This window comes from Oryctolagus cuniculus, chromosome 4 (assembly GCF_051225735.1).
Source record: "Oryctolagus cuniculus isolate XC-2025 breed Fujian yellow rabbit chromosome 4, ASM5122573v1, whole genome shotgun sequence".
NCBI classification, from domain to species: Eukaryota; Metazoa; Chordata; class Mammalia; order Lagomorpha; family Leporidae; genus Oryctolagus; species Oryctolagus cuniculus.
The window spans coordinates 76,941,885-76,962,190 of NC_142870.1; the positions used below are offsets into that span (position 1 = coordinate 76,941,885).

At 43.6% G+C, this 20,306-nt stretch overlaps 1 protein-coding gene across 5 annotated transcripts in view; it reads right to left on the minus strand.

The window, feature by feature from the left end:
* Positions 1-20,306, minus strand: part of HGD (homogentisate 1,2-dioxygenase) — a 51,442-nt gene that overhangs the window by 18,209 nt on the left and 12,927 nt on the right. For 2 of the 5 annotated variants that reach the window (XR_016233131.1, XM_002716820.6), the window contains exons 4-6: positions 18,900-19,005; positions 3,364-3,423; positions 867-958 (exon numbers count right to left, since the gene is read on the minus strand). Coding sequence is in view for 3 of the 5 variants with exons in the window: in XM_002716820.6 (XP_002716866.1) it covers positions 867-958; positions 3,364-3,423; positions 18,900-19,005 (258 nt within the window). In the remaining 2 variants the exon portion in view is untranslated. Of the gene's footprint in view, positions 1-866; positions 959-3,363; positions 3,424-17,994; positions 19,006-20,306 lie in introns of all 5 variants that reach the window. The other 3 variants (XM_089331760.1, XM_008266864.5, XM_089331762.1) reach the window with 3 other exon arrangements.

The following is a 20,306-nucleotide window of genomic DNA, read 5'->3' on the forward strand; positions in this document are numbered from 1 at the left end:
CTTGCAGAAGGGCACATCAGACCTGAGATCTGAGGAGGGAGTCTGGGGAGGTGGGAGGACATTACAGCAGAAAGGACAGCAGAGGCCAAGACTCTGGGGCAGGAGGCACATGGCAAAGTAAAAGAAGAGAATGAAGGCTGCAGGCTTGATCAGAGAGCGAGGGGGCCTGAGATGAGGTTGAACCCAAAGGGAGGTCTCCAGTGCCCAGTCACAGGGCTGTGATCTTGGCCCTGATTCATGGGTCAGAGAAGTTAAGCAGTTTGCAGAAAACTGCTCAGCTAGCAAGAGCAGGATGGGGCTTTGGACATAATGCTTTGGTTCATGAGGTAGTGTGCAAAACCACTACAATACTCTGCTTCCCACGGGAAAGGTAGGAATGCCACTTCCAAGTTTCAAAAAATTATTACTGAAGTATGGTATATAAGCTTGTCTATTCTGGAACTCTGAACTTACGCAAAACTATTAGCTGAAGCTAAAGTCCCTCATCTTCACTTGCCACCAACAAGTGGCTCCAATGGCTGCTCATGCAGTGTGGTTTTGGCTCAGGAATAGCCCTGGAGAACCTTAGAGGGTAAGGGTATCCTGGCCTCAACCTGCTTAAAGTCAAAATGCCTCAAACTACACCTGTATTCCAGGGTCCTTTTCTCCCTTTTCTGTTTGCACTCTTATGTGACGTAGTTTATGTCCTGAGGGTCACTTTAGTATCACTAGTAATAAATATTTATCAAAATTGCTCTGAGGAACAAAAAGCTCTACAAAAACCACAATAGATGTGCATCTGTGACTTTATGAGCACAGCCTGGCCTTTAGCCTCTGCCAGTAGTGATGGGGAATGAGGATGTCCTGCCCCAGCCTGAGCCGCTCACCTGTTCTCCATGGAGGTGTTGCAAAGGAAAATGTGGATAGCAAGCCCATTGTTTGACCTGATGTCTCCAGCTCCACACAAGGTGTGCAGGCCCTGGGAGAGACACAAGGGAGAGGGGACGGTGAGTCTGAATGGTGCCCAAGAGGCCCATCTGTGGTTCTCTGAGAGCTGTGAAGCAAGGTTCTACCAGGGTCTTCTCTTTGGGACCAGTGTGACATTTGGGATCCAGTATGCTTTTGGGGAGCCTGAAGTTGACCAACTTATGTTTGGTGGGCTGTGGCTCACTTTAATTGACAGCCATGGCCTAAATCTGGATTGTCTTCATGGCTCTATCAGATGAATTTACAGAACATCAATTCATTACTTGACATCTGAAGAGTCTGATTCTTTTTTTTTTTTCTTTCTCTTTTTTCTTGAGTCTGATTCTTCTTCTTTTTTTTTTTTTTGACAGGCAGAGTTAGACAGTGAGAGAGAGAGACAGAAAGGTCTTCCTTCCGTTAGTTCACCCCCCAAATGGCCGCTAAAGCCAACGCACTGCCCGATCCGAAGCCAGGAGCCAGGTGCCTCCTCCTGGTCTCCCATGCAGGTGCAGGGCCCAAGCACTTGGCCCTTCCTGAGCCACAGCAGAGAGCTGGACTGGAAAAGGAGCAATCAGGACAGAATCCAGCACCCCGACCTGGACTAGAACCTGGGGTGCTGGTGCCACAGGCAGAGGATTAGCCAAGTGAGCTGTGGCGCCAGCCAGAGTCTGATTCTTACTATCAACTTTTTGGATGCAGTATCAGGCATTTGGAGGCTTAAGGAAGAAGGTTGCAACATTGGGGACCAGTTAGAGCCCTCCAGGTATCTTGCACCATGTGAGAAGTCCTCTGCTTAAGAACAGAGTCAGGGGCCAGTGCTGTGGCATAGAAGGTAAAGCCACTGCCTGCAGTGCTGGCATCCCATATGGGCACCAGTTCGAGTCCTGGCTGCTCCACTTCCGATCTAGCTCTCTGCTATGGCCTGGGAAAGCAGTAGAAGATGGCCCAAGTGCTTGAGCCCCTACACCCACGTGGGAGACCCAGAGGAAGCTCTGGGCTCTTGGCTCTTGGCTTTGGATTGGCACAGCTCTGGCTGTTGTGGCCATTTGGGGAGAGAACCAACGGATGGAAGATCTCTCTCTGTCTTTTTGTCTTTCTGCCTCTGCCTCTCTGTAACTCTGCCTTTCAAATAAAGAAATCTTTGGAAAAAAAAAAAAAAAAAAGAACAGAGTCAGCCCAATCTCATCAGAACAGCGCAGAGGAACACACTCTGACCAACCGAAGCTCTCTCTGCCGCGTAAGCAGATCAGGCACAGTTCCAAGAGTTTTAACACACGGGCCTTTTCCAAACATCCGTCAGCCCCACTCCTGCTGATGCAGAGCCCAAAAGGAGGGGCAGGGCTCCTCCAGAGACCTGTTACTTGCAGGGTGAATTCTGTATTTTGTACTTTAACTCAATGTGCAAATTTAGGGTTTACTTGAGTGAGTCCACACAGGGTTTGGAGCACTGAATAAGGACAAAGACTTCAAGATGATCCAGACAATTAGGTCTGTGGCTGGGTACCTACACTGTCTCTAGGTCAGGTGTGAGGAGCGTTGGTCAACAGAGCCCTCCATTGGCCTCTTGAACTTCACTTCCTTAGAGCCCCCTTGTCCTCCCCAACATGCACTCTGCTCTGGGCACAGGTATTCCAGTGCACCTTGCACTTGTAAGCACCAAGCAACTTTGCTATTCACTAACTAGAGTTGCCACCCTTCTAACCCAGCATCCGTTTCAGGGGAGCCATGAACTTGCATGGGAAAAAATTATATATATCTATATATTTTCACTAATCTCTGATGGAATTTGTCATTTTCTTCCATTAATTTGAATGCAGGTAACACACCACAGCAGTATTAGAAGTGCCCATAACCTTGTCAATGATAGAAATCATGGATATTCTTATATCACGTTATAGTTGCTATAGATATCTCAAGATGCCATTTACGCTCATGTTTCTAATAGCCATGGTTTTGGATTTTCCCATGGATCTTATGATATATATAACTACAAACCAAGTTTGTTTTAAAATACTTTTATCATTGTTCATTAGTATAATTGGCTTTTTGATAATTTTATGTAATATTTTATGCATTTAAAAACAGACTTCACCAGACCTTCAAAGGGGTCCATCAAGCAAAAAAAAAAAAAAAGCCCCTGTTCTACAAAAAAGCAAAACAGCTTGAACTAGGAAGATGTTCAATTTCCACTGGCCTTTCTGAGATGCAAACAGTTCACAAGTGCCCTTTGCTGTCAAGGCCATCTGGTACCATAAGTGAGACATCCCTTGGCCAGACCCCAGGGCACGTGCCGGTGGCTTTGGCTCTGCTGCCTCCGATAAGGCTGCTTCCTGCATTCAGCCTGCAATTGGCTGGATCATGCACACTCCCTGCAGTCGAGCAGAGTGCGGTGGGAAGATGGGGAGGGTGCTGACTTACACTCACAAAGTCCATTTTCTTCTGAGATGCTTTTGGAATCTCAAATGGTTTCCATCTAAGCTGGAAAAAAATATGCACACAGGAAAATTATTTCACCAGGGAAAGCTTAGACCTTCTAAATAAATAGCAAGCACTGCACAGCGGAACAAGGCGGCTTCTCTCTGTGAGGCTCTGACTTCTTGAGATTTCATTGTTTTTAAATGAATGATGATCTATTATTTCCTTAAAGGGGTTCTGTTGGTAAAAGTGTGTGTGTGTGTGTGTGTGTGTGTGTGTGTGTTTAAACCTGTATGGCTATAAACTCTTTGTTCCTTAGCACTTTAAATTATAGAAAAAAAAAGGCTGGGGGTGGGGAGAGTCACTGCTTCCTGTTTTAGAAGCTATTTGTTTCTTTTAACATTTTGCTCAGGCACATCAGTGAGTTTTGACTGATGCTGCTTTTCCTGCTATTTATAATCAGCTCTGTTTCCTGGCATACCAGCCTCTTTGTGTGGGCTCCTGACACTGCAGGGGAAGGTTCTGCTTCTGCTTCCAGCTCTGGGAGTTTTGAGTTATTTCTTTAAGAGAAAGAAAAAGCACCCCACTGAGATCAGATTTGGTAAATGCTGTACTGGGTTAAGTTTCTTCACCAAGTCCCCAGGCTGCCTGACGGCTCACTTTAAATCACAAAAATCTTTAATTTAATAATGAAATGATCTAAGGAGGTGAGGAGAAAAACCAGCAGGTTCAGGCCCTGCTCGAAGTGTCAGCCCAGCCCTTATTAATCAAACTGGCAGCAGGCCTGACCCAGTCAGACTGGTGCCCGCAACTTCATCAGCCCCAGGCTTGTCTCAGGGAGTGACCCGCACTCGAGGGCTGGCTCCTTTGACTGTGGTGCTGGATCAAGTGGTCAGGTCAAGGGGCATGAGCTCATTCTGTATTTCAGAAAGGCGATCAGAAGGAAAGAGGAGCAGCCAGTGGAAAAGGTGGTGCTGTGACTATTCTGCCTCTCTTACATACACACAGGTGGCAGCCTTCGTTTCTTAAAAGCAAAGCAGGACAATGACCTTCTGAGTACTTAAACAGGGTGCAGAGTGTTGATTTGAAAAGCACTGTTGCACTCATGCTTCAGAAAGAGGACATGCTTTAGAATGAACTCCATTAGGAATGCTATCCCCTGGGAGGAAAAAAGGGAGGACCAGAGAGTGAGGATCCAGGAAAGTGTTTCTCAACTTCAGCACAATTGATATTTTGTGCAGGATAATTCTTTGTCTGCATGGCGAGATGTTTAGCACATGCCTGACTTCTGCCTACTAGATACCCAGAGCACTCCCCCAAGTCTTAACAATCAAAGGCATCTCCAGACCTTGTCCTTGGGGGAAAATTTCCCCTGGTTGTGAACCACTGGCCCCCGGGAGAGTATTTCTCAGACAACAGGAGGGGTCACAGCTGGGGTTTCATGGAGCAGGTTCTGGTTACTACCCCCACTATCTGCTGCTTGCCTCTATAGTAGCAGTGCAGTTTGTATATCCAGGAACACTGGAAGATATGACTACCTAGAATCTTACTTTTGAAGAGTCATCATTCTAGATTTTCTAGTGGAAGAGATTTAAGTATCATCAGATCCACGGTTGCCTGGGCAACTTTTTAACTCCATCCAAAGATTTTCAACCCTGGCTACCCATGAGAATCACCTGCAAAGCCTTTGAGACAAAGACCAAATTAAATCAGAAACTGTGAAGGTGGCTTCCAGGTTTCAGGATTTTGTAAAAATTCTTTCACTGTAAAGCTACGGTTCAAAAGGCAGCACTCCAAGTCTGAGATTCTGATTCCTGTATTGCTGAAGCAAGCATTATGGTCAGAAACGTCCACCCAGTCAACCAACCAACCAACCCACCAATCAGTCAGCTAAATTGTGACATCCTTGGCCAGATACGAAGTAGAAAGTACATATAAATTATACAAGTCTAAGAAGAGATAAAGAAAAAAAAGGAAAGAAAACAAAAGAGATAGAGGGGGGAAGAGAGAGAGAGATTCCAGTAGCAAGGAAATTATTGCCTGGTTCGTTATACTGGGACAACACCTTAGTCTACATACTTGAATTTAAACTACCTGGTTTTTGGCAGAAATAAAGTTCTGGCCCCCAGAGAAGAGGTTCTTCTTCTGTGAGTGGGAAAGATTGAACCAGAGAAGTTGATGAGTTGACCAGGCTGCTGGTCAAATTTGTAAGATCTTCTATAGCACATCAGTCCTCAAGGCAAAAAGAAAGAGTATTGGTGGTAGACAGAAAGGCAGCTATGATGATGCAGGGAGCATGCTTTCAATAGAGCCTGAATCCCGAGTGAAGCACTGGCCTTTAATGCAAAAGAAAAAAAATATTCCCTTAAAATGAGAGGGATGTTATAGGGAGAGCAGTAATATTCTGTTGGAGCTGATGGCATCAGATTATACAGAATGTATATTCAGATTGCATAAGGCCTATATCACAAAACCCCAAAGTTCTGATAACCCAGGACTCAGAAGAAGAAGCCAGCTTTGGGTCTTCAGGCAAGAGATTTAGATCAGGAGCCCTGAAGATGAGTAGGAAAAGTCCAGGGGATGCAGGGACTCCTACTCAAGCCAGATGCTCAGCTTACACATACGCTGTGGAGCAGTGACTCTGATCAAGGCCATATCAAGAGCGCAGTGTGGTGACTGAGCCAGACTTGATTTTTGCTACTAGCCTCTGTCCCTATTCACTCTGTGATCCCAGGCAAAGCATTTTCTCTCTTGGGACCATGCTTTCTTGTTACCTGTAACAATGAGTTGCTGTTGACAACCGTAATTCCATAATTCTTCAGGGAAGAGCTTATAAAGGAGCTAAAAGGTGCTTGTTAACTGATTTGGTACTTGCTACCAACTGAATTGTATCCTAGGTCCTAGTCATCTGTTAAAGCCCTAACCTCCAGTGTGACTGCATTTGGGGATGGGACCTTTAGGAGGTAATTAAGGTTACTGAGGTCATAAAACTGGAGCCAGTAGAATTGGTGTCTTACAAGAGGAGGATCCTGTCCCCCAAATGCACTTGTAGGCAAGGCCACATGAGGGTGCAGTGAGCAGGGGGCTCTCTGCAAACCAAAGGGAAAACCCCTTAGGAGATACCCACTCTACTGGCACCTTGAACTGGAGCTTCCAATCTCCAAAACTGTCCCCAAATATGGGTCAGTCCTTTACGTCACCCAGTCTTTCATATTTCGTTATGTCAGCCTGATCAAATTAATACAGTCCTACAATATACTATATAATGTTAAATAGGAGAACTCTCCTATTCAGAATTTAATTATTAAGCATTTCAAAAGCAGTGGCATCAATTATGACGCTCATTGCTATGTCTTGACTGTAGCAGGCACCAGTAAATATTTATTGGCTGATTCAGTGAAAGAATAAATATAAGGCTCTGAGAATATTGCTTATATGAATTTAAAAAAACAAGACTAAAGCAATTTTGTGAGATTTTTCAAAGTCAGAATGACATTCAGCAATAGCTCAAAAATTAAGCAATGTTTCTAAAAGTTCAAATATTATTTCCAGTATGTAAGTTGATTCTTCATATATGTGTAAGTTGATTCTTCATATATGTTGATTCTTCATATATGATGATTCATATATAGAATCGTCGCTTCTATATCCCCTCCAATTTTTTGGTACAGTTGTTCTATCAACTATTGAGAGAGGGGTGCTGAAGTCTCTGACTATAATTGTAGAGTTGTCTATTTATCCTCTATATTATTTTTTTACAGATTTATTTTATTTTATTTGAAAGAGTTATAGAGAGGTAGAGTCAGAGAGAGAGGTCTTCCATCTGCTAGTTCACACCCCAAATGACAACAACAGCTAGAGCTGAGCTGATCTGAAGCCAGGAGCCAGGAGCTTCTTCCGGGTCTCCCACGAACATGCAGGGGCCCAAGGACTTGGACCATCCTCTACTGCTTTCCCAGGCAATAGCAGAGAGCTTGATCGAAAGAGGAGCATCTGAGATTTAAACCAGTGCCCATATGGGATGCCAGCGCTGTAGGCTGGGGCTTTAACCCGCTGTGCCACAGCGCCAGCCCCTATCCTCTAAATTCTATCACTACTACACAGATTTTTGCAGCTGCAGTATTCAAACTACATTGTAAAATAAACTCACTTTCTAGAAATGAGGTGGTCAAAAATAATTTAAAAAGCATGTTCAAGAGCAGCCAAGATTATAATAAAAAATTCTTTAAGATTACCAAAAGAGGAACATAGATGATTGGCAACAACTTTTTTTTTCTTTTTTCTTTTTTTCCTTTTTGACAGGCAGAGTGGACAGTGAGAGAGAAAGACAGAGAGAAAGGTCTTCCTTTGCCTTTGGTTCACCCTCCAATGGCCGCTGCGGCTGGCGCACCGGGCTGATCCAAAGGCAGGAGCCAGGTGCTTCTCCTGGTCTCCCATGGGGTGCAGGGCCCAAGCACTTGGGCCATCCTCCACTGCACTCCCTATCCACAGCAGAGAGCTGGCCTGGAAGAGGGGCAACCGGGACAGAATCCAGAGCCCCGACCGGGACTAGAACCCAGTGTGCCGGCGCCGCAAGGCGGAGGATTAGCCTAGTGAGCTGCGGCGCCGGCTGGCAACAACTTTTAATGATTAAGATTTAAAATTCATGCTCAGAGAAAAGAAAATATCAGACAATTGGCCTTGGCACTTCCACAGTCAGAAGACCGGAGGGCTGGGCTGGATGCTCTGAGAATCCCTCTCATCACCGAGATACTCTGATTTACTGAGATTCCCTGCAACACTGCCATGGATACAACGAGATCAGATGATTTGGATGCTCTTAAGAACACTGGCTGGCTAGAGGGAGTCATATCATTAAAAGTCAGCGCCATCTATCCAAGATTCTTCAAATAACTCGTAGGTGAAATAATGATCATAATGTACACTTGGGCAACTGCTGGCAGCAGCTGTGATTGGGAGCAGTGCAACTAATTGGTGCCAGTGAGTTTCAGTCCCGGTATCAAAAGTAGGGGTGACGTCAATGGTGTCTCAGAATTCTTCAGCAAATCTAACAATCTGAGGAAAAAAGACAGCATGATTTATGTGGAGAGAAATTAGGCTTTCATTGATTCATTGGTGTTCCTTGAGGTTATAGGCAAGATCCCAGGCAAGGAGAATCCAAGTCACTGTGACTTATTGAGACTTTCAGAAGTCTTTCACAAGGCCACAAAAGAGATGAGCATCATCGCTAGAAAACTAGATTCCTATTTAACCTTGCCCTTGAATGTGAGACTAAGTGCTGTGTTATATTCATGACCTAGCACCTAGCATGGAGCATGGAGCATCACAGTCACTCAGTAAATGATTCTTGGATGACATTTAGTTCTCACAACATCTCTATGAGGCTCACATGACCACCATCATCTCTATTTTAGAAGTGAGAAAACTGATGGTTATAAGCAATTAAATATTCTCTACTAAGAATTGCTGCGTGGGGCCGGCACTATGGTATAGCAGGTAAAGCCACTGCCTGCGGTGCTGGCATCCCAGATAGGTGCCAGTTCGAGTCCTGGCAGCTCCACTTCTGATCCAGTTATCTTCTATGGCCTGGGAAAGCAGTGGAAGATGGCCCAAGTCCTTGGGCCCCTGCACCCGCGTGGGAAGACCCAAAGGAAACTTCTGGCTCCTGGCTTCAGATCAGCACAGCTCTGCCCATTGAGGCTAATTGGGGAGTGAACCAGTGAATGGAAGATCTCTCTCTCTCTCTCTCTCTCTCTCTCTCTCTCTCCTTGACTTTCAAGTAAATAAATAAATGAATCTTTTTTTTTTTAATTGATGCCAGTATTCTCTCAGTCCCTCTTATTAACCTACACCCCAAGCCCTTTGATCTCAGTTTAAGTTTGATCTGCTTCCCTATTCCTGGTCTCCCTGGCTCTTGAACCAAGTTTTGCATCCTTGTAATAGTCTTAATCTTTTAGTCTGACCCTCATTTACTGCCCTTCCAGTTTAGAGTTGCTCTGGCCCAGTCTGACTCCAGGGATGCAACCTTGCTAAGATGCTTCGGGGCAGGCATTCTTATCCACTCTTCTGAAATTCAAACAACATTTATTGAGCCTCTCTGAGTGCCAGATTTTATGTTAGGTGCTGGAGGTGAACATGCCCTCAGGAAACCCATTACAGAAGACCCTGAAGTGTGGATACTTCCTGATAGGATAACAAGATGGGTAAGTGGATATGACTTTGGAAGAGAAATGTAAATAGGAATCTTCCCTCAGGAATTGGTCGGGGCAAGGGGCCTTTTTAACATTCTTATACATGGAAAATAAGAGATACAGGCAACAAAATTGTCTGGTTTGCAGACAGCTCCAATATCTTTTCAAGGAACAAAATGTAAGTTGATGGAGAGGCACTGTAAAAAGAGCTAGCAAGCTGTCCAAAAGGGCTGAACAGGGCAACGCACACTGCAATGTTGGCAAATACTAGTGAATGCATTTAGAGAAACACAGTCTATTCTATTTATAGGATGACAGGACCTGAGCTATCAGGAAGTACATTCAACAAATATTTTTCAATTCCACTATCTGAAAGAAGGTGTGTGCTTAATGCTGAAGATTAAACGAAGGTGATGAAAACACAAACTCTAGTCTCAAATACCCTAATAGATATCAAAAGGGTTCAATGATGAAAGTCGTGTTTAAAATAAGTCTTAGGTTATGGACAGGATTTGGATGGGTATTTGTGCAGGAAGAAGAGGAAATTCAGAAAGATGAGAGAGCATGAAGCGTCATCGTAGGGCAGCTTCAGGTAATGGCTTGGGATGCTGATGCTTCTAGTGTGCCTGCTGGGTAGGGGACATGAAAGGAAGCAGAGGGTTCAATCTGCCATCTTTGGAGCCTGCACTTGATTGACTGGCCAGTGGAGGGGAGGGGTGATGTTGGAATTTAAAGATTTTTGAGATGACTTAGCAAGGTGAATCTGACTGTGGTGTGTGGGATAGCATAGGGAAGACATACAGATCATTTAGCAGGCCATTATAACATTCCATGTAAGGGGAAAGGTGCTGTGAATCAGATGGAATTAAGAAGAGTAAGGAAGGAATCAGAGGCATCCTGGAAGCAAAATCTAGAGCAGTATTTCTTCAAGTGGCACCCATCTAGTACCACACTGCATAAGACTCATCTGGAGTGACTCCCGGGTAACACCACAGACTCGCTGAATTAGAATCTCTGGGGGATGAGGCTGGAATTCTACATTTTCAACAAGTCCCCCTAATAACTTTTATGTATACTTAAGGAGTCAACATACTATGTACTTGGAACCTAATTTCATGTAGAAGGAGAAGTCAAGACATTCTTGAAGATGACTCTAAGGACTCAAACATGGTTGTGTGAAAGAATTATTGTGGGGGGCTGGCACCATGGTGTAGTAGGTTACACCTCTGCCTGCAGCGCCAGCATCCCATATAGGCACTGGTCCGAGTCTTGGCTGCTCCACTTCCCATCAAGTTCTCTGCTAATGGCCTGGGAAAGCAGTGAAGGATGTTTCAAGTGCTTGGACCCCAGAACCCATATGGGAAACCTGAAAGAAGCTCCTGGCTCCTGACTTCAGACTGGCCCAGCCCTGGCCATCGTGGCCATCTGGGGAGTGAACCAGTGGATGGAAGACCCTCTCTCTGTGTCTCTCTTTTTCTCTGTCTGTAACTATGACTCTCAAATAAATAAATAAATCTTTAAAAAAGAGAATTATTGTGTCAGTAAGAGGCCTAGAAAATCCAGGGAAAGAAGTTCGTTTGGATGAGACTATGGCAGCTTCAACACAGAACCTGTTAAGCTGTAACATCCACGTGGAAGTGTCCAACGTGGGTTTTGAAGATGAGGGAGGGATTTGTAAAACATTACTGAGAGGCAATAGTTAATGTCACCAGGATGAATGAAATGTTTTTTAAAAAGTAAAGGGAGGTGTGGAAGATGGCAAGAGGGCCATAAAGTGGATGACAGAGTATATATTGAAGAATATACATTGAAGGCTGATTTAGCAAGGCTTCCAAGAGCAGAGGGACTGACTCCTTGCAATGTGATCTACAAGGTTATACCAGGCATCAGGCTGCAGTGATGTCAGAGGTAAAGTTAAGTCTCCACAATCCTACCTGCTACACTGTGTGTATATGTTGTGTTGGGGGTAGTATGGGGGAGATAGAAGGAAGTGGGAATCAAAGCAGGCTGGAAAAATCCTGTTATTTAAGAAGTTTCTCCTCCTACTTAATACCACCTGAATATTTCTTAAAAACAAATAAATCTTCATCTCTAAGACAAATAGAATCCAACAAAAGTGGGAGTCACTGATACCTAATATTGAGAAGGGAAGGGGAGTAGAATGTTATGGGTTGGATTGTGTTCCCCCTCCAGAATGAATATGTTAAGGTCCTAAAATCCAGTGCCTCAGCATGTGACTGCACTTGGAGACAGACTTTTTATAGAAGTACCTAAATTAAAATGAGTCCTTAGAGTAGGCTTCATCCAATAGGATTAGGGTCCTCATAAGAAAAGGAAGTTTGGAGTCAGATACAGAAGGAAGAGGATGTGAAGGTTCAAGGAGAGGACAACCATCTGTAAGCCAAAGTTCAGAAAACTCAATCCTGCTGACACCTTAGTTTCAGAATCCAGACCTTGAGAAAATAAATGTTTGTTGTTTAAGCTATGTGGTCTATTTTTTGTTATGCAAGCCCTAGCAAACTATTGCAAAGGGAAAGGGGAACATGGGGGCAATAAGCAGAATAAAAGAGGAGGCTAAGAAAGATAATAAGGAAGAGGAGGAGAGAAGCAGGGGACAGTGATGAGCACATGGCCTTTCCTGGAGGGAGAAGGAGACAGGGTGGTAAGAGTCTAGTTCAGGACCATGGAGAACACTTATTGTGCAGGTTTAGGAGTCATGCAGGCCACAAAACCCAGAAAAGGACAGAGACTCAGGAAGTAAAGAGGGAAGTCAGCTGTTCCATAATTTGCAATGTTTCAGAGAACAAGACCATATAGCACTTAGCTGTGGATAATTTATAATGGTAAAAATGGAAAGAACCTATATATTTGACAATTTAAAAGTATTAGCATATATTGGATTATAATACAGCACTAAAAATCATCTACATTTAAGAAGTTTCAAAAGACTTGGAAAATGAACAAAATGTCTAATTAAAAATAAAATATAAAACTGTATTATAGTATGAGTTTATTAAGAGTGAATATATGTGACTTTTTAAAAAAAGCATTAATATAAAAGTATTCACAGCCCCTTCTTCTTCCCTTCTCTACTCTTGACAGAAAATTCTGATTTTCTCATTCTTCTTGGAGTCTATTGAACTCCAGTCTCACAAGGGAGATCAATACCGTGGGTGGGGGTGTGTTGTAGGGAAAGGGGATGGGGAGACATACATCACAAGTGCCATAGGCAGAAGACAGGGAGAGAACAGCCGAGAACCTGTGGTGACAAGGCAGGAAAAGATCAGGGAATGGTGGCCCAAGTCCTTGAACCCCTGCAACCGCGTGGGAGACTGGGAAGAAGCACCTGGCTCCTGGCTTTGGATCGACGCAGCTCTGGCCATTGCAGCCATTTGGGGAGTGAACCAATGGAAGGAATACCTTTCTTTCTGACTCTACCTCTCACTGTCTATAACTCTACCTCTCAAATGAATAAATAAAATCAAAAAAGAAAAGAAAAGATCAGGGAAGGTGAAGGTGAGGTAATGGAGGACTTAGAGGTGAGAGGGTTGGAATCTGGGGAAAATTGAGGATTTTAAAAAGTGTTGTGGGTTTTACATTGCACACTCTTGGTAAAAGCAGAGATTGGCATGATTTTAGTCATGTCACATTTGGTTACTGGCTGCATGGGACCCTAGGATTGTTTATATACATACATGTACAATGAAAAGACTAGAAAGAAAGAAACCAAAACATTAGAAGTATTTAATCTGCATTAGTGGAATTTGGGAGTATTGACCCTTTTATGTAAGTTTTGATTAAAAACCTGTAGTAATAGGAGTGTCAATTTGTAAAGTCAACAATAGGAGTCACTGTGCACTTACTCCTCATGTAGGATCTCTGTCCTTAATGTGCTGTACATTGAAATTTAATGCTATAACGAGTACTCAAACAGTATTTTTCACTTTGTGTTTCTATGTGGGTGCAAACTGTTGAAATCTTTACTTAATGTATACTAAACTGATCTTCTGTATATATAGAAAATTGAAAATGAATCTTGATATGAATGGAAGGGGAGAGAGAGCGGGAAAGGGGAGGGTTGCAGGTGGGAGGGAAGTCACCGGGGGTGGGGGGGTGGGGAAGCCAATGTAATCCATAAGCTGTACTTTGGAAATCTATATTAATTAAATAAAAGTTAAAAAAAAAAACCTGTAGTAATTGGCAGGAGCATTGTTGTTTTAAGAGGGCAAAAATAGCACGAATATTTTCAATACAGCGGCCTGGATAGACTGAGTTGTGTAAGCTTAAGAAGTGGAGGGGGCAGCATTGTGGCACAGCTGGTTAAGCTACCCCACAACACCAATCAGGCATTCCATATTACCACCAATTCAAGTCCCACTGCTCCTGCTCCTCTCTTTTTCTTCTTGTATTTATTTATTTACTTGAAAGGAAGAGTTACAGAGAGAGACAGAGACAGAGACAGAGAGAGACAGAGACAGAGAGAGATCTGCCCTCCACTGGTCCACTCCCCAAATGGCTGCTATGGTGGGAACCAGAAGCCAGGAGCTTCTTCCGGTCTCCCATGTGGGTTCAGGGGTCCAAGCACTTGGGCCATCTTCTGTTTCCTTCCCAGATGCATTAGCAGGGAGCTGAATGGAAAGTGGAGTGGTTGGGACTTGAATTGGACCCATATGGGATTCCAGCATCCCAGGAGGCAGCTTTATGGGCTACTCCAAAGCACCTGCGTGCCCCCATTTCTGATCCAGCTCTCTGCTAAAGTGCCTGGGAGGAAGGAGATGAAGGTCTAGGTGCTTAGGTCCATGTGTTCCCCTCACGGGAGACCAGGATGGAGTGCCAGGCTCCTGGATTCAGACCTGGACCAGCCCTGGGCATTACAGTCATTTGAGGAGTGAACCAGCAGATGAAAGATATTCTCTCTCTCTCTTTCTGTAACTGCCTTTCAAATTAATAAAATAAATCTTCAAAAACAACCCAGGGATGAGAAAGTAGGTTTAGGTGACTTTTATGAAGCCTGGCTATGAATGGAAGAGACTTGAGCAAAAGCTTACAGACATCAGTGAATCTAAGACCGGAAGGAAGGAGCTTTTAGGATGGCAAGAACTGAACAGTTCAACAAACTAGACATCAAGTGTCCTGTCAGAATGCATTGCTTTGAAACATTTTCACCAGTTTACATTTAGAAGAGACAGAAGGACTTTCATGATATTTTATGGTATCTTTAATTAGCTTTGAGGTATTTTTCACTTGGTCCATATTATGCTGGGTGAGAACTGAGAGGCAACTTCCTCAGCTGAGGCTTAACTGGTCAAGGGTCTGACTTTCCAACAATCAAGAGGTTAGGGATGAAGTAATAAGGAAAATACGCTCTAAAGGTCGCTGCCCTCTAAAGAGGGGTGCTGTTCAGGGATGCTGATTGAGATCTGTGGAATCATAATTAAATTGGATGCACATTTGTTCATTACATTCTGAGATTTCAGGAATTAGAGGAAGACACATGATAAACACAGTTAGGCATGTGTCTTATGTGAGACAGTGATGGACTGGACTTAGGATAGCCACAGGCTGAATTTTAGTACATTGAAAGTTTGCTTTGATTTCTGGGTGATTGACTAAGGGCAATAAAAGCTTTTGGGGGACTAGTCCCCTGTCTTCCTGGGAGCGTACCAAGGATGACAGTGACGATAGCATACCCAGTGATGCTCACTATCGCCCAATGTCAGACTGGAGGAAACACCAGGCAAGGCTCAGGTCTTCACATTCCCAGAGGTGACTAATGTGGGTAGCTGGTGAAGCTGGTGATGTATTGGGTCTGCTCTGTGACAGGTGAAGACATGCTTCTCATACAGGCTGCAGTTGGAAACAACTGTCAGAGAGGTATCTAAATCTAACTTTCTCACACTTGCTTGGTGAGAGTCTGGAGCACATGTTTGAACGAGGTTAAGAGGAGGAAAGTGATGAATGCAGAATGTTATGGCTAATTAATGAAGCATAAAATTGGAAAGAGATATTGACTTGTCAAGAAGGTGTAAATGATGACAAAAGGATAGATTTTGCAAGAACAGTGAGGGTGTGTGCATCAGGGCAAGAGAAGCAGATGGCAGGTGACACAGGCCACAAGTTAGGAGGACGACAAGCCATTACCTTGATGGACCTGGTGTTCATGAAGATGTTTGTGAGGCATACATCTTCCAGTGTGTGTGAACACAAGGTCACAAGTAAACAGGGGAGATACTGGAGGGAAAGGAAAAACTTATTTGGTGGTCATAATATAGAAAATGTTGAAGGAATTCAAAACAGGAGAGAACTAACAAGTTCAAGGACAAATGCATAGCAAGGCTAGAATGGCAAGCACATGAAGAGGGAGAGAGAAACCAACATGGATTGAAGGTCTTCTAAAAAGCAAGTAGGTGTCTCTCTTTTAGCTCAAGCTTTATAATGAAGCTTCCTCAGTCTTCTCTGACAAAATGATGGTAACTATTTATGAAATGATGAATTAGGGGTAGGTGCTGTTGCATAGTGAGTAACGGTGCTACCTGTAATACTGGCATCCTGTGGGTGCTGGTTTGAATTCCGGCTGCTCCACTTCCCATTCAGTTCCCTGCTAATGAGCCTGGGAAAGCAGCAGAAAATGGCGCAGGTGCTTGGGCCCCTGTACTCGTGTGGGAAACCCGGAAGAAGCTCCTGGCTCCTGGCTTCGGATCGGCGCAGCTCTGGCCATTGCAGCCAGTTGGGGAGTGAACCAGCAGATGGAAGACCTCTCTCTCTCTCTCTCTGTCTCTCCTTCTCTCTGTGTAACTGTGATTTTCAAATAAATAAATAAATCTTAAAAAAAAAAGGCTGTATGATTTAAACCTGAAGTCTGCCAATGGACTTTTCCTGTAATATATCTTTTAGTCTAGCCAATGTTTCTCAAATGTAGTATACCTAAGAATTAACATTCAAGGCAGAACACAGAAAACCATGTATCCTATATTTTATGGATGACTTAAGGGATTTTCATAGAAAATTTCATTTGTGTTTAATTTTCATCTAATCTGCTAACCATTTTCCCCTTATCTGATGTGAGCTTGGGTCTACTCAAGAGAACTGTCAGAAATGTAATCGAAGATTCCCTGTGTCATCTGAAGAAAATAATTAGAAAACATATCGGGGCCAAATAACCTCTCACCCTCCCAAACTTAGCGTGTAATAAAGGTTTAGCTGGTGTTTCATCTGACCAGGAATTCTATGAAATCCCAGGTATCCATCTTTTATATTTTCTAATGGAATATGGAGTCTGGTAATTAAGCAGCTGTGTCTTTATTAATAAGAACAATTGGTATGACCATTGAGAGACATTAGAGCATTTGAGATGTAATAGGTGGGGCTCAAAAAACCAAAAATCTCAAAATGCGGTGTTTTGACCCTGGAGCTTCAGGAAAGCAGTCCTGAGACTGCTCTCAGGAGCCCTCTCATCTCTTCCTGTGCCTCCCTTAAGCAGAGGGAGATTCTCTCCCAGAAGTTCCTTTATCTGAGTGAGAAAACTTCTTCCAAAAGCAGTGCGACCGTTTTAAACTCCCTCCCTAGGAATCTCTTCCAATAACTAGGAAAGGTTAACCAACCACAGGAGAAGAAAGGATGCAAAATGGTCTCCACCCCCCCAGACAGGCTTCTCATGTAATCTGCTACAGGCAGCTGTAAGGGATGACCTGGGAGACCTAATCTGCTGAAGTTCTGCCGTCAGGCAACTTGTCCTTGTGTTCCCTATTTCCTTACCTCTAGGAACAAGGGCATAGAGGCACTTGGACCTCACTGGGTTGTTGGGTAATCACTCTCCTGTCATTTCCCTGGGCTGATGCACAGTAATAATACATTTGCATGCCTTTTCTCTGATTAATCTGTCTATTGTCAGTTATTGCAGGGTGAATGGAATTCACCTCTAGTTAACACAATTAGGAGTCAAGCAGATGCTTAGACAAAGGGCAGGGGACTGAGGCCCTCTAAGAGATGAGTGAGGAGGTAAACAGCTAAAGGGCACGGTTTGCCAGACGTATTCCTCACCCCACGGTGGTAAGTGAAATAGTTAGGAGCCCAGGTGAAGCCCAAGGACAAGGTAAAGCCGGGGTCCCCAGGTTGGCTGTTCAAATTGTGCCCTACACAGGCGCTCTGTTTGGCCCAAAGGAAAGGGAGTAGGGACTGGAAATCTGGCCTTGTGTGTCCTTGTCTGGGGACTGAATCTGTGGACTTGGAGGTTGTAGCAGGGACTACCTTTTTCTACTGTGTTCAAAGGCAATATGGGAGCCAGTAGGCAGCTAGGGAGGATGCCTCCTTCACACGTTAAACTTCACACAAGTTCAAAGATCCGTTATCTAGAGAGGGTATCCCAATTCTGAAATGGCTGTGATGCAGGCAATATTTTAAGATGCTAATTCACATTTTCTTTCCACCCTGGGTGCCAACTTACCAGTCCATATTGGAGAAGGGTAGGTGGCATTCAGACTGGTACTTAGTTCTCCAAGATTTTCATAATTAAGGGAAGAGATGGAATAGGTTAGGAAACCAAATGTATTTATGAATTCTTTTGGCTTTTTTTTACAAAAAGTCTAAGTATTTAGGGGAATATTTGCAGAGATTTGTTAGTATAGACAAAATGCCTTAGAAAAACAAAGGGGAAGCTATAGGGGGGAGATAGGTGGTGGAGCAGGGGAGAGGGGCACAGATGGAGATCTCAGAATAAAAATTGATATGGAATGAAAAAAAAATTTACCTGAAAATAAATTCTGAGACTTACAATGACCATTGTCCTTAAGCAAATACACCAAGATGGCTGAAGCAGAGTCATGGTTGTTTTGTACTACACAATGCAAAGCACCTTCCCCTGTATTGTCTCACGTGATCTTCACCATATCACTGAAGGCAGATGTTATCTTGCTATTTTACAGATGAAATGCCATGGCTCAAGGACACAGTAAATAGAAGAGCAGGAATGCAAACCTCTTTTCAGAGATGCCAGTATTGAATGTGTTCTCTAGATTCTGTGATAAGTTTAAAATACACCTCCCCCCAACAAACCCTATGTGCACAAATATATTCTGACCAGCTTATATAATTTCCATCCATCCAATTCACCTCAGTACTCACACCACTCTGGACTATCCCTGTGCTTGTCTACATACCATTAGGCAAAACAGACACAGGCTTACATACATACACACACACACAATCTAATTTCATAATTTCTACCCAGGTTTGAGCAAAACACCAGATACTTGAGCATCCATTTTAAAAAGCTCACCAATTTTTCAAAGATTCTAGCATGATTTAAAAATTTCTTTTCAAAGCTTTGGATTCATGGTGTGTTCCTTTCACCTGGTTAGGGTCAGGATCAACTTCATCCCAGTTGTGAGTGATATGGCCTTGGTCAATAGATTCAAAGGGCTTGTGAGAAACGGAAGGCAGAATCCTATACAGCCAGCTGTGGGGAGACAAGAACACACAGCCTTAGGGTAACATTCTGAGTAATACACAGAGTGGTTCAGGAAGTACCAACAGAAAGATACTCAAGTCAGCAACAGTCTGTGGGCTTTAATGTGAGAAGCAATGACAAGCAATGACACATTTATTTATTTGAGATAGAGATAGAGAGAGATTGCTCCTGTCTGCAAGTTCATGTCCAAAATGCCTGCAATGGCTGGGGTTGAGCCAGATCAAAGCCAGGAGCTGGGAATTCAATCCAGGTCTTCCTTGTGGGTGGCAGGAATGCAGTTACTTAAGCCATCACCACTGCCTTCCAGGGTGTGCACTAGCAGGAAGCTGTAGTCGGGAGTTGCAGCTGGGAATTGAATTCAGGTACACAGGTATGAGATGTGACCATCCTCACTGGCATCTTAACCTCTAGGGCATATGCCTACCCCAAGCATCACTTCTTACTGGCTATTTGCTGCCTAGAGTCCTGGGTCTTCTATCTTCTCTATCTACCACCTTTTAGATTGAGTTTCCAGCTCTTGGTTATTCCCATGCTGCCAAAAAATGAACTGTCTTTCCCCATGGCTATAAAAGAAGGAAAGGTACCTCGAGGAATACCAGTGCAGGAAAATCCATTTAATTGGCTTCTTTGTTAGTTTTGAAATATAAATCAGTTTTCTCCTTAAAAAATTTAAGAGTAATATGAGGAAACTTCAACAAGTTTGCAGTTAATGGAATTAAAAGCTTATCTTGGTTGTAAAAAATTTTGAAATCCAAAATTCTTATGAGCTCTATCACATGCCAAGGGTAAAAATAATTCAAGTAATTTTAAAAAGTTCTAAAAAGTGGGCTGGTGCTGTGGCATAGTAGGTTAAGTCTCCTCTGGCAGAACCAGCATCACATATGGGTGCTGGCTCAAGTCCCAGCTGCTCTACTTCTGATCCAGCTCCCTGCTAATGCACCTGGGAAAGCAGTGGAAGATGGTCCAAGTGCTTGAGCCCCTGCACCCATATGGGAGACCTGGAGGAAGCTCCTGGCTCCTGGCTTTGACCTGGTCCAGCGCTAGTTGTTGGGCTATTTGGGGAGTGAACCAGCAGATGGAAGACCTCTCTCTCTGTCTTTTCTTCTCTCGATCTGAAACTCTGCATCTCAAATAAATAAATAAATAAATAAATCTTTTTAAAAAGTTCTGAAAGGTAAATGACTCCTTCTCCTCCAATTTCTTCAAGCCATTGTACCACTTTACTCTTTTACCGACAATGTGGGAGAATGTCTGATCACCCACATTTCCCCAAACATGAATGTTATTGA